Source organism: Thamnophis elegans, chromosome 3, assembly GCF_009769535.1.
Source record: "Thamnophis elegans isolate rThaEle1 chromosome 3, rThaEle1.pri, whole genome shotgun sequence".
NCBI lineage: Eukaryota > Metazoa > Chordata > Lepidosauria > Squamata > Colubridae > Thamnophis > Thamnophis elegans.
In genome coordinates, this window is record NC_045543.1 from 128,385,548 (window position 1) to 128,400,572 (window position 15,025).

The window sequence follows — 15,025 nt, forward strand, 5'->3', positions numbered from 1 at the left end:
CTGTGGCCCTCTGTTTTTCATAATCCAAAGCATATTGTATATGATTAAACAGCAGAAAATAATATGACTGACATTTTCCTGTAAGAGTTGGGAAGTAAAATCATTCTCAGGAGAAGTGCATATACATGGAATTGCTATGATTATAGCACTATATTACCTTTCTGGCAGTTTTGCCCTTCAAAACCCAAAGGGCAATCACATTCATACCCATCTTTCTTGGGAACGCAGGAGCCCCCGTTGTCACAGGGCGCACTCACACAGGGATGGACCGTGTTCCCTAAGTTGACGCCAGCTGTGAAATCCTGCTTCGTGTCTATCGTCCGGTCATTCAAAACTATCTTTGTTTAAGAGATAAGAAAGAAGCTTTACTTGAAGATTCTACTCTATTACTTTATTTATTATCCATCAAGTTAATCTTTTATGTTAAGCCTTTTTTTTGCAATCAAAACTAGAAGAAGAAAAGAGTATTTGGAGAAGTTAGTCTAACATCTGTTTACTTTCATTAATAAGTTGCCCGAAAACAATCTTCCAAAGGATTCCACTGTTTATCCTCAATGGTTCGGAGACAAGAATGTAACATGAAGGAGCACTTTGGGGCTAAGTAATCAAAAAGCCTTGACTTAATTCCAGGTTTTTTTTTTTTTTAAAAAACAGTTTATTATTTAGATATTTGATCCCTGAACTGTAGAAGAGTTTGTGCAGGACAGAAGTTTGCAAGCGTTCTTGCAAGCCAAACTAGAGATGTAAAAGAACCTTCTCAACAGAAATTTCAAACCAGAATCTTCCTGCCCCAAAATTTATTTAATTCCCCATTTCCAGGGAAGGGTGTGCTTAAAAGGGAATATAGCACCATTTGCTTAATTTATACTGAACAAACTATTGTTCAATAGATTGGATTTGGGTATTCTGAAATAATGGATTAAGAAATTTTTGACTGCAATCATAGGTTTCTTAAAGGTGGACCAAAAGGTCTTCCTGCTGCTGTGGCCTAGAGGTGGCACTCTTGCCTCACAATCAGGAGGTTGTGAGTTCAATCCTAGGTAGAGGCAGAGGTAGGGTCTCCTGCTTGGCCAGAGCAAGTTGGATTAGATGACCTGCAAGTCCCTTCCAACTCCGTTAATCTGTTAAAATAAGCTTCTATGGTGGTGCTTTTTTGCCATCAAGAAGGTATTACCAAAGCCTCTGCAGATTCTCACCCCCAAACTGACAATCTGTACTAATCCTGGAGCAGGAATAAAAAAATTCCCTTTAGAAAGACCGTGTAGAATAAAACCAAATGATTTCATTTGATTTTCAGAGGCTGGGAATATTTTTTTAAAAAAATGATGTCCCTCCTTTCTATCTTCTCAGCTGTATATTTGTCAGTAGATTTTGGCTTTATGGGAGGCTCTGCCTGCAGATTGAGCAATATCAAAAATGAATGAAAACTGGAAAATGCTCAAATCATAGCCAGTATGCCTACATTCTCTTCACCCTGAAAATGTGTACATGCCCAGTTCTGAATTATACATAATTCTATGTACAATGTGCGGCCTGATTTCTGCTTACTCATTATAAGATTTGGACCCCTTAAGAAATGTGTAAAAAGCAACCGAAACAAACAGACTCGGATCTAATGTTAACCCTAAAAATGTAAATAGCCAATAGTGAATACACTGTTTTGAAAAGCAGTTACCTTCTGAATGCTTCCAGAGAATGGTTTCAGAACACCGGAGTTCTTTTTCACATCATCGTAATTTGGTACACCACCTATGAAGATCTCAGGGTTACATTTAATCTGTGTGAATGCTCCCTGCCAATAAATAACAAACATGAAAATAAATGCAAGAGAAATAAAATACCATATTTTTTCAGACTATAAGATGCACCATAATTTTGAAGAGGTAATTTTTTTAAAAAAGTTTTTTGCAAAAAAAAGGGGGGGCATGCAGAGATTTGGGAGGCTCTTAGAGTGCTCCTGAGGATTCGGGGGGCAAAAACGAGCAAAAAATGGGCCATTTTTTGCACACAAAAAAGTGCATTCAGAGGCTTTGGGAGGCTTGTAGAATGCTCCTGGGGGCTGGAGGGCAGGGAAAAATGGCTTGGTTTTTTTTTGCTTTTTTTTGCCCTCCCCAGCCCTCAGGAGCACTTTGAGTTTGAGTTGAGTTTGAGTTTATTTCATTTGTATGCCGCCCTTTTCCCTGAGGGGACTCAGGGCGGCTCACAGCTCAAAAAGGAAAGGGGGGAATACAAACAGTTTAACAACAATACAGAACAATACATGGTTAAAAGCACAACAATCATACCATTCGAGATAGGGGGCAGCGAATCTTTAGCCCCAGACCTGTCGGAACAGCCAGGTTTTAAGGGCTATGCGGAAGGCCTGGAGGGTGGTGAGGGTACGAATCTCCACAGGGAGTTCGTTCCAGAGGGTCGGAGCAGCCACAGAGAAGGCTCTCCTCCGGGTAGTGGCCAGTCGACACTGGCCGGTGGATGGAATTCGGAGGAGGCCTAGTCTGTGGGATCTAATTGGTCTAGTGGAGGTAATTGGCAGTAGGCGGTCTCTCAAGTACCCAGGTCCAATACCATGAAGGGCTTTATAAGTAACGAAAGCCTCTCAAGCCCTCTGCATGTCCATTTTTGCAAAGGGGGTGGGGGTTCGGTAGGCCATAAATGCTGTATTTAGTGTATAAGATGCATCCAGATTTTCACCCTCTTTTTTGATGGAAAAAGGTGCATCTTATACTCCGAAAAATATGGTATATCTCTAGCTGTAGAGTGAGAGTGGTTGCTTCTAGGATACCAAAGTAATGCAAAATGAAAATGGGACACTGAAGACACATGTCTGGCTTTCCTACACACAAAATAATAAATTTTAGACTGAAGATGGCTCTATGCAAAGCAGATCCCATGACAATAATAAAATGAAGAGTCAGCAAGTTGACCACTCTTTGATAATTCCTCTCCAGACAAGGAGTGGACTTGAGGTTGCCCAGAAGTGCTCCAGACAGCAACCATTCATAAGAATACCACAAGACAGCTGTCTCTGCTTGATGTAAAACTCTGGGAGATGAGGAAATAACCAACTGCTCAAACCATGGTGAGCACTTTCAAAGAACATTAAATTTGCATACTTCCTTTTCTAATCACTTTGGAAATTGCTTGTTAATTGATTTTTAGTTGTTAGGAAGCTTTGAACTGACAAGGTTTTTTTTTTTTAGCTCCAGATGAATTCACTTTTTAGCAAAAGACTACAATTTAAGAACTTTCTCTTTTTATAAACAGCAAAAAGGTGATTAAAACTTTGATTTTAGAAAATTACAAAAGGACTAAGCACCCAGAGAATTTTTTTAAAAAGTATCAATTATAATGAATCTTTTCCAGAGGAAAATGCTTGCTTTTTTATTATTTTTTAAATGTAAAACAAGATTTTAAAAATTAGAGGGAGCTAGAAGGAAACAAATATTACAAGGAAAAGAACATTTAAGCTTGATTTACAATTACAGAATGAAGTAAAGTATTTTAACATTGGATTTAACATTGAAGGAATTTTTTGAATAATGAACCGAGCAAATTTTAAGTTTGAATTAATTTTAATTTTAGTTTGCCTCTATGTGTTGAAATGATGTTATGGTAGAGGAGTGAGTTATACCTGACAAGTTCAGGACTGACTTGAAAGTGAATTTCTATAAGAATGACATGAAAAAAGTTGATACACTGGACATACAAAAGAAACTGGTTCATTTATAGAGCTGAGGTGATGCAGTGGTTAAATGCAGCACTGCAGGCTACTTCAGCTGACTGCAGTTCTGCAGTTCAGCTGTTCAAATCTCACCGGCTCAGGATTGACTCAGCCTTCCATCCTTCCGAGGTGAGTAAAATGATGACCCGGATTGTTGTTGGGGGCAATATGCTGACTCTGTAAACTGCTTAGAGAGGGCTGAAAGCACTATGAAGCGGTATATAAGTCTAACTGCTATTGCTATTGCTATGTCTTAATAATTAAAAGGGATATGCAAATTAAAAACACGGAAATGATTTGGATTTACAAAAGAGGCTTGTGAAAGTTTTGGAATTTTTTGTGAAAATAGACAAAGAAAAGATGAAAAGAAATGAGCTACAACATTGTTTGAATGGAATAAAGATTAGATCATTGGCTGCTAAGTAAAAGGAAGGAATATAAAGTTGGTTTAGTTGATCAAGGTCAAAAGAGATATCTCTGGAATCCCTTAATGAACTTTCACTGATATCAGGACTGAAATGACAAGTCTTTGTGGATTTGTTATAGATAAAAGATGGGATATGGGAAAAAGAGATCATTTGTTCTATTTTAAGAGGTGATAAGTTACTAACATTATTTATGCTTTTTGGGTTAAGGTGGAAAGTCATTTTTTTGTATATTATTTCTTTATTTTTATTTTGTTTTCTTTTCTATTTCTCCATTTTTCCTTTTTTTTCTTTTCTGTGCCTTCCAGTCATTTATTTTATTCTTCTATTTTTTTTCCCAGTTGTATTAGTTTTTATTGCTGTAATTTTAAACTGTAATAAAATTACTATAAAAATAAAAAAGCTATTTTTAAAAAGCCACTGGCCTTATTTAGCTGCAGCAGAGTATTTCATTAAAATCTACTGAAGGGCTTCTTTTATTTTTTGTATCAATTTAGAAAACATACAGAGCAAACAGTTTAATTTTTTTAAAAAAATCCAAACTTCTATCTGTATAGATAAGATCTTACCTCTGCCATTCCTTCTACTGGAGTTTGTTGATTAACCTGCAAAATGCCATTTTTGGCTGTGCGTGACACTTTGAGCTCATGCCACTGGTTTAAACGGATGGGGTCTTCGCTCCTATTTCAAAGACAAAATGAAACAGCAATGTTTGATCCAATGAATGGAATCCCAGTGAGAAATCAGTTTTGTAAGGTTAATCGTGTAGAAGACTTTATTTGCATAATTTGATTACATATTTAGGTCTTGGTATCTCGAGTTTTAAGAATTTCCTACAGTTGAAATGACTGCTGTTGAGAACTTGTAGTCCTGTGATCATTAAGAAGGAAATAATTTCCCCAAACTAATATCTTTCAGATCTGTGGGAGTAAAATCTATTAGACTCAAGCTAGGATATAAAGAATATCTGCTGAATTCCACCCTATCTGAAGGATTCTATATTAGAGAAGCCTAAACAACAATACAGTACTATAATATCAGTTTAATCATCTTTGTTTAACACAATCCCTTGCACGGTAGAGTCTGGGCAACTGAATGGAGCTAGCAGAGTGTTTACTAGCCGGATGCCCTTCCTGATGCCAGTGTGGAAATTAGCTCATCAGATATATTCTCATTGTGCCCAGAGAGAAAAATATCTGTTTCTACCTAGGATCGAATTCACAGCCTCCTGATTGTGAGGTGAGAGCTCCACCTCTAGGCCACTGCACCACTCCTGTAATCAGTTTAATGCCTTGACTTAAAAGAAGGCATATGCATGTCTTATGCAAAATGCTATAAAGATTGTTCTAATGAGGGATGAAGCATAATATGGCAAGTCTAATCCAATGATGAATAATACTGTGAAACCCCCCCCCCCAAAAAATCCTGGTGTGCTCTACATGCAGTATGTCCAAGCCCAACTATTCAGATTTAAAAAAGGCTTTTCTAGAATTTGTTCTGAATATTCTATTACCTGCGATTCACAAAAATGGTGTTAGGAATATAATCTAACAGTTGGGTTGGCAATATATAAATCATGTAACAATGTTGCACCTGTTTCTTTAAATCATACTGTAAAATGTGATTGGTTGCTGTTTTCCTCAATCGGCCATAAGAGGGAGCCAGAGTGTCTGTTAGCTCTCTCTCTGTTTGTTAGATGCTAGGCTGGATTGGAAGTGCCGTGAGCTATTGTAAGTTTTGCAACTGCTAGCAAACTTTGAGTACCAGACTGATTATATGTATATGGACTATGTTATTTGGATTATCCCTTAACTGAAAGACATTGATGACTGACTGTCTTATCCGTGTATGATTTGGACTGTTTGATGGACTCTGATATCTCTATTTCCACGAAAGTAAAAGCCTATTTAAACTGCAGTGTCTCTGTATGCTGGTTTGTGTGTTCTCCAACACAACTCTCACAACCCTTTGCTGAACGTACTCACTCTCCCAACGGGGAGCTATCATAACAACAGGCACCAATGATTATGGCTAGGTCAATATATTGGAGATCCGAAATATGCAGCACTATCCAATGACTTTATATACCATTTGCCAATTTCATACTTACGATGCCCACAGTGCCACTATTAGGTGAGGCCAAGGCTTCGTTTGCAAAACAAACACATGTTAATATTAAAAATAGATGTTTTTAATTTTAGAAAGTTTATTTTATGGTCGTTTTTGTATAGTATGCCACCCAAATTTTGTGAGATGGGTAGCTTTATAAATGCAAATGAATAAATAAAAACAAATTGTTTTGCTTGTGGTTAAAAAAAAACTTCTGAAATTACATGTCAATTGTGTGCTATAATTGGACTGCAGCTTGGAAGCTCCAACAAGAAGAAGCTACAATTGCTTTATTGTAGAGTACAGCAGAAGAGCTATTACTTAACTATCACTGCTTCAGATTAGTTTTAGGATCTAGAGAACTGCTTATTTTAAAATAGAAATTTCAGATGCTCAGATAGATAGGTCTATATTATATGATAATTTTCTAGGCATGACTTCTAAAGTTTAAGAGGCTCTGCAATTGTCAATCACTTTAAATAATTGGGTCAAATAATAAAGTAAATTATTTTAATAAAAGTATGATAAACCAACTATCAATCTCCCAGGGATCAGTCAATGTTCCAGAGGAAATAGAGCAGTTGGAGAGCTTCATTGAGTCATGAAATAAACATATACAATGAGACATGGGAATAAAAATGATTTCATTCAAATTTTAATATGAAACCTGATCAAACCTGAACACACACACACACACACACACACACACACACGTTTTTTTTATTTGTGCTTATATTTTGCACAAATATAACAAAGGCAACAGTAAAAATATTGGGTTTCTGTCGTGATGGACTCTTGTGACGAGCCGATAGACAGATGATGGAAGCAGTTAGCGTCCTCCCATAATTGGGGCTTACCAGGGGTTGTGACACTATATATATATATATATATATATATATATATATATATATATATATATATGTGTGTGTGTGTGTGTGTGTGTGTGTGTGTGTGTGTGTGTGTATATGTATATGTATATGTATATGTATATGTATATGTATATGTATATGTATATGTATATGCATATGCATATGCATATGCATATGCATATGTATATGTATATATGGAATCATAAGGCAAAATTGCAAAGACTATTGCTTAGGTTGGAAGAATTAATTGCAAAAGATATATATTGGGGAAAAGTGATTGCAAAAAATACATACATTAAAAAAAACGCATGCAAAATATATTGTTTTTTATTTACATCAGGGGTGGGGAATGATGGCCCTTTTATGACTTGTGGACTTCAGCTCCCAGAATTCCTCAGCCAGCCATGTTGAAGTTGAAGGCCCAGCCTATGGGAGTTGAAGTCCATAAGTCATAAAAGGGCCATTGTTCCCCATCCCTGATTCACCCAGATGAAGGTTTGCCTATGTGGACCCCAGGAAACAAAGTGAAATAAACTTATGCCTGAAAAAAATGTTAACTTGATGAAAGTAAAATAAATTTGTCCATCCTGAACTAAATTATGCATGTTAAAAACTAAAGCAAAAAAGAAGAAGAAGAATAAAATAGTTCTGCTATGAAGGATCTCTTAAAATGGGGGTATTGTGACAGATAGTTTAAATAACTTGTATTATTTAAATCAGTATCAGGGCTTGTTGCCCATGTGGTATTCTCTAAGGATATCCAATCACTGCACAATTCTAATTATAAAAAGAGGCATTGAGAAAGGACTGTTATTCACAATTGATGTGTGAGGCTTCCCACAGGAGGAATGTGAAAAGTATGAAGGTAATCCTTATAAACTGTCACTAATCTAGGAAGAGAAAAACAGCCATTATATAATAGATAGATGTAAATTGAATCCCCCCCAGACATTTTAAATTTAGTACATTTTTATAGAAGAGGCAGAAATGTCATGTCAATTCTAACAATACATAAATTTAAATTTTAAATACCTGTCAGACTTTCCTTTTTTATCATTGATGAGCTCTTAACATTTCTCCAAGTATAAATACTTTTTTTAAAATGCTGGGAAAACAATACACTAGACCAGTGTTTCTCAACCTTGGCCACTTGAAGATGTCTGGACTTCAACTCCCAGAATTCCCCAGCCAGCATTCGCTGGCTGGGGAATTCTGGGAGTTGAAATCCAGACATCTTCAAGTAGCCAAGGTTGAGAAACACTGCAGTAGACCATTTCTTTGCTGCTTCTTTTCCAAATTATCTATTCATGCCCTTTCCCTCATGTTTGTAAGAACAGTTAGGGTTTAATTATCCTGGGTAAATCAATAGATATTAGGGTAATCATCACACTGGATCAATATGTAATAAAGACCTTGAGCAATATGAAAAAAATATGGACATTATATCCTGCTTATAATGCCAGTCCTAATTGCTGAATGCTTTCTGCTTTCATTAATTAGGTTACCGTTCAATGACAATTTCCTGTCATTGAAATCAGTGTGATTCTTTTTCTTTTCTGAGTAGCCATGTTTACTTCTATGATCACAGAAAACTATTTAGATTGCGGATCACTCCATAAGCCATTAAGGGTGCCACAAAACTACTGATCACTTATGGAACAAATTATGAAAACCTGATCCATAATACATGTGCCTTAGTACATTTGGTTTTTAAGGTAAAGTTAAAGGTTCCCCCACAAATGCATACTAGATGTTTCCTGCTCTAGGGGCTGTGCTCATCTCCATTTCAAAGCCGAAGAGCTAGCGCTGCCCAAAGACTTTTCCATGGTCATGTGGCCGGCATGTCTAAACACTGAGGACGCATGGAGCACTGTTACATTCCCATCAAGTGGTTCCTATTTTTCTATTTGCATTTTCTACGTGCTTTCGAACTGTTAGGTTGGCAGAAGCTGGGACAAGTAACGGGAGCTCATCCCATTACACGGCGCTAGGGATTCGAACTGCTGAACTGCCAACCTTCTGATTGACAAGCTCAACGTCTTAGCCACTGAGTCACCACGTCCCTCAAATTTGGTTTTTGGATTTCATCAAATTACAAATTGTTCCCTTTAATTACCTACTGTTTTGAATGATCCTCATGGGAAAGAATGGGAATAAGAAATGCCATGGACAAATACTTTTTTTTAAAAAAAAAATGTTTACCTGATAATAGCAGTTCCTGAGCCGCAATCAAACCTGAATTCCACATAGCTGTCCACAATGCAAATGGAGAGGAAGTCTTTGCTGCCTGTATCGTAACTATACATCAGGACACCATTTGCTGCGTCTGGTCGAAATGTGAACTCGAATTCCATGAAAGAAAGATAGCTGACTGGCTCTAATGGCCAGGGGGTGACAGCAAAAGATTTCAGTGTCTCATTGAACTGAGGTATGATGAGGGTGAAAACTGAAAGGCCCAAGCAAAGAAAACCACATTAATCCTTAAAATGGCCACTTATAACATCTATATCTTTATTTATAGTAAAAACATTAACATTTAATTTCTCAGGATTCCCAGTAACACCACCAATGAAAGGAGAGCAGGTCAAGAAAGCTTTGCGAGTTGACCAGCGCACAGTGCTGGTTCATGGTTATGAATGAAACAAGGACTTCCCTACTATAATTGCTTTTGTCACTATCTAACGGCAATAGGAAGAATTGGGGAGCTAAGAGAAACAAGATGGAATGAAGTTCCAGGATCCAATCTGGGTCAGTCACCAGGACCAGAATCAGAGCTTTCAGGCTCATGCTGGAGCCCATCCTCAGGGAACTTCTCTCTCACAAGAATGTGGTGAGAGAGGATGGGTTCCAGAACGAGTCCAAAAACTCAGAAGACTGAAGCCCTGGTGACCAATCCAGATTGGATTCTGCAACATTATTTTGTATATTTGTTTTCATTCATGGAATGAAATTTATAATAATTGAGAAGGAACGAAGAAACCGCTGGAGAACTTCACACATGTTGTTAAAACATAGTATTGGGCTTTCTGACAAATCTGAAATAAGCTAGAACAGAATTTGGCCTTCCATTCTTTCCCACACCCATCTATTGCTTCTTCAGGGCCAAGAGGAGATTTTGGCAGAAACTGTTTGACTTTAAAACTTTGTAGCATTTAAGATTTAAAACAAAGAGCCTAATTTTAAGCACACCACTGGACCTGTAATTCCCTTCTGTAAAAACATGTTCCTCAAACCAAGATGCTTTGTTGAAATCACTGAGTTCAGACACTAAACATGAACATCAACATTTTTTCTCCTAGCTATGGAAAAGGAGAGGGAAAAGGGTATTCCTGTTTTCTTCACTTTCATATAGAATCATAACCCCTAAGGATCCTTTGAACCAGTATCCAATTCAGCAATAAGATATTATTTGTGGAAGCCACAGGATCATTGATATGCAATAGTAAGTAATTATATAAGCATACATGTAAATATGAATTAAAATGGGTGTTTTCCTGAATCAGGTGCCCTGCAGAAATTCTTGTGTACAACTCTATTTCTAGTTGACATAGACATTTGCTCACCTTCTTCACAGTGGCGCCCTTTAAATCCAAGTGGGCAAAGGCAGATGTATCGATCTGCTTTGATGGTTGTGCAGGTACCACCATTAATGCAAGAAGCTTCATCACATATCCCACTGCTACATTCACCTAAAGCAGGGAAAAATATAAAACAGTGACTTATCATTCAAATAAGTTAGATTTCATAGGTGCCACTTCATGGTTGACTGAATGGACAAGTGTCATTCAAGTCAATTGTCATTCAAGTCAACCCAAGAGTTCAATGAAGCTTCGTTTTCCATTATAATTCCTTGTTTCCTATACAAACATGAGAACAGACAAAGAAATGTGTCACTTCTAGGTAACACATAAGCCAATTAAGAGACTGAATTCCAGGCTACAAGAAGTTTGATTTGCTACAAAATGATAGCAATGAAGCAATAATTGCAACATTTTTCTATAAATGACCGCTTGCCAGACGTCATACTCTTCATTAGCTTCTTTCTTCTTCTTTTGGACAGCCTACTCCAATCTCTAGATTAAGTGCCATATAACTTCAGTTCAGAGGTGGTATTCAGTCGGTTCAGACTGGTTTGGGTGAACCAGTAGTGAAGATCGCGGGTGGGCCTGCCCAGGGTGGGGCCGCCCAGGCGCTATGCCATCATATTGAGCCACGTTTTTGAGGCTGGATGGAAGGTGCATGCACGAGGAAAGCACATGCGTGGAAAGTGCACACACTCGAAGCAATCATGTGCACAGCGAATCGATGGTAAAAATAAGTGAAACCCAATGCTCCTTCAATTGTCTTATTTTTTTTTTCTATGTTTGATAGGACCTATACTAAGAGGTGCTAAACAGCAGGCTCTCAACCTATTAGCTACAATGCAACTTGTTAAATATTCCATCTGCATGGTAGAGGATCCATGTTGCCCAAGTATAGTATCGTTATCGGTGCACTTCAAGGGGTTGTTGTACTCTACAAAGCTCCAACCTCCTATCTCTAATTGTCCCTGTGCATTCCAAAAGATCAGATAGGATGAGCATGGATTTGATTACTGATTGATCAAATTCATGAGGCCATCCATCTTATAATATTCTGGATGGTGAACTAAGATGTTTTTTAAAAAATGTAATTATCCAAATAAATGGAAAAAAAAATGTGTCAAGTTCCCTATAAAAATATCTGTACCAACATATTGCCCATGCTCATGCTCTATTAACATTCTGGTTCCAGTGCCCGGGGACGATGGGAAAGCCAGGTTTTCATGGTCTTCACAAAGGCTAACTCTGTCATGTCCATCCAGAGATGGTATTTAGGCAGTTCGGACAGGTTCTGGTGAACTGGTAGCGAACATTTTGGTTAGTTCAGAGAACCAGCAAATACCACCTCAGGTTGGCCTCACCTTCTTGCCCCTGCTGTTTCCTATGCTATATTCCCTTGTTTTTTAGCTCAGCCGATTCACACGGTAGAGTGGATTGCCGTGCCTCAGCTGAGCTAAACAACAGCTCAGCTCACCAGCGCTGACACTGAGGGCAGGCTTTGAGTGTTGCGCATGCAAGCAAAGCTCTCTCTCATAGAACCAGTAGGAAAATATTTTGGAATCCCATCGCTGCATTCATCCATCTCTCTGAAATGGGTTATTCCATAATGAAAGTGTTATAAGAGAGAAGAAAATGTTCCCTCAGACTCATTAGATGACATTACTTCATTCTGGGAACCCAAAACATGCTCAATCTGGGGCAAGCAGAAACTTTGGAGATAGATGTTCCTGCAATCCTCATGGCCCCTGCTATACTAAACAATGCAACTACCTGCAATGCCCTTCCTGCATAACACTGATTCTGATGGCCTTTAGAAAACCCTGAAGATCTGGCCTTTCCCTCTAGCAATAGACCAGGGTGCATTAGCATCAGCATGTATCAATCTATGTGAAGTATGTTTTGATTCCTGCAATGTAGGTATTTATATGCGTTCTTTTGTGTCATTTTCGTTTGTGATTATTTCTATTTCTGTGGTTGCTTTCCTGCTAGTGGTCACGGAGAGTTGCCTACAGGTGGTCAGCTTTACAAATTGAGTAAATTATGTCAATGCATAGAACAGCTTCTGTAATCAGCATCGTCATTAACTTGTTATCTAAAGGGAAAGTGGCTGAGATATCAGCGATTGTCAAAGCTGGCCGATTTGTCTCTCTCCCAGGTAGTTCTGAAGAGCATTTAAATGCCACCACTTTAGATGTTCAAGAGTTAGTGTAATATAGGATAATGTGGCTTAATGTCTACACCTAAGAGATGATGTCTAGCATAACAAGCCTAATCTTTTACAATACTTGGAGGAAGAACTTGAATAAATTGATTTCGGAAAAAATCACACATTGCTGAAAATCCATCCACTGCTGAATTATAAGATTTCCAATGCCCTGCAAAACATTCACCCTCCTTTGAAAGGCTTAAGGATCTGCATTGAAAATTGCTTGGACTCGCTGGGAGTGCACATACCAAATACTTTACCGTGCTGTTCCTGTTAAAGTGTTGCTAGTATAAGTACACAAATAATAAACTAGGGTTAGATGCTTGTTTTAGAAGCTACTTTAATGCACCGCTTCACTTATATTAGCAGACTTTGCAAAGCAGTCCTCTGGAATACTCTGCATTCAACACATTGGTCTGACAATTTTGAGAGCCAGTTGGGTTGAGAGATTATGAGTTCTTGCCACAGGAACAAAGCTAACAGGTTGACCTTTGGCCACTCACTCTCTCTTAGCCCTTGAATGGAGGCAATGGCAAACCACTTCCAAAAATGTTACCAAAGAAACTACAGGGTTTAGACCAGGTAAATGCCAGAAATCAATGCTAACTTGACGACACATACACATTTACAGTATTATTAATTTATCTTGTCGGTATTACAGAATACATTAATTTTATCCCTATTACATTTAGCATAGAGTAAAATTATTATTTCTCCCTAATACCTGGGTTTTTTAAAAATGCATGCCCCCAACAAAAAGAAGTAACCAGCAGCACCATCTTTCCCCTTATCCTTAAACAATGGGTGAGAGCTACTTTTAATAAAATGAAGGCCATCAAGAGATTGAATGATAGATTTCTCAGGTGATTCATATGAGAAGAGAGTGATTTCCAAATATCTAGAGGCAGGATGTCTTAAAACACTAGACGTGTTGGAATGATTTAGTGGTCAAGTATATCAAATGGAATTTTTTTTTTAAAAAAAGCAAATAAGTACAAGATAAGGTGCAAAAATGGGTATCTACGAAATAGGGGGGAGGGGGGAAATCTGTCAAACAGATGAGTCAAGGAACATGAAGAAGAATTACCTAGTGTAACCCTGAATCCAAATGAGGAAATCAAACTATGGATTCAACAGAGACTAGGGGAATTTCCTATGCATAGCCTATAATTTACGGATCCCATAGAAAGCAGCAGGAACTACTGGCATTGTGGTACAGATAAGTCTTACATCCATATCATGCGCCACCAAAATAACCGTATACTTGCTTATTTAGAACTACAAGTAAATTCAGTATGTCCTACTTCACGTAAGCATGTACAGTATCAGTGGTGGGTTCGGGTGGTATGCCCTGGTACAGACGTACAGGTGGTAGCCGGGAGCAGTGGCCACCGTACCGGTATAGTGGCTCGTTTGGCCCACCAGCGTCCTATAGCCGTTTTTAATGCGACCGGCCAATTGTGCACACGTGCAGTGCTTGCGTGACCACCGCCGAGCAGCTGGGTGTCACAGGGCAGTAGCGTGTGCATGCATGCACATGAGCGTGCCCAACCAGGATGCCCAGCTCCCAGTGCACCAGTTGCGACGGGATCTGGAACCCACCACTGTACACTATAGCATTGCAGATAAAATATCTTTCCTTTTTTTTTACTTATGATGTGCAAGAAGCCATACCACAAAAGACTGATGAGCCGACTTGATATAAATGCCACAAGCAACAAATCCTATAAAATGAAATATAGCCTTGATCATACGTTGAAAAGGCAACATCAAATGGAATTCTCAAGCTTCAGGAATAAAAATCCATTCATCCAATCAAAGACATTCCGAGGTGGATGCTATCGACTGATCACTTCTGCTCCCATCTGTTCATTCAATCAGCATAATCCTTCTTATCTTCAAAATAAGGCAACATAAAGCATAAATGAAATCCTACATACAAAAACAGTTGGGAAAAAGGAACTAAAAAGTGAATTTGAAAAATAACCTATGCAACCCTAAACAGCCACGGTGGTGCAATGGTTAGAGTGCAGTACTGCAGGCTATTTCTGCTGATTGCTGGCTGCCTGCAATCTGGCAGTTCAAATCTCACCAGGTTCGAGATTTTGACTCAA

At 38.2% G+C, this 15,025-nt stretch overlaps 1 protein-coding gene across 2 annotated transcripts in view; it reads right to left on the reverse strand.

Annotated features, from left to right (window-relative positions):
• EGFLAM (EGF like, fibronectin type III and laminin G domains) overlaps positions 1 to 15,025 on the reverse strand; it is a 130,377-nt gene that overhangs the window by 12,354 nt on the left and 102,998 nt on the right. For both annotated transcript variants that reach the window (XM_032214274.1, XM_032214273.1), the window contains exons 14-18: positions 10,688 to 10,813; positions 9,327 to 9,570; positions 4,716 to 4,827; positions 1,676 to 1,792; positions 158 to 338 (exon numbers count right to left, since the gene is read on the reverse strand). In XM_032214274.1, the coding sequence (XP_032070165.1) occupies positions 158 to 338; positions 1,676 to 1,792; positions 4,716 to 4,827; positions 9,327 to 9,570; positions 10,688 to 10,813 (780 nt within the window). The remainder of the gene's footprint in view (positions 1 to 157; positions 339 to 1,675; positions 1,793 to 4,715; positions 4,828 to 9,326; positions 9,571 to 10,687; positions 10,814 to 15,025) is intronic.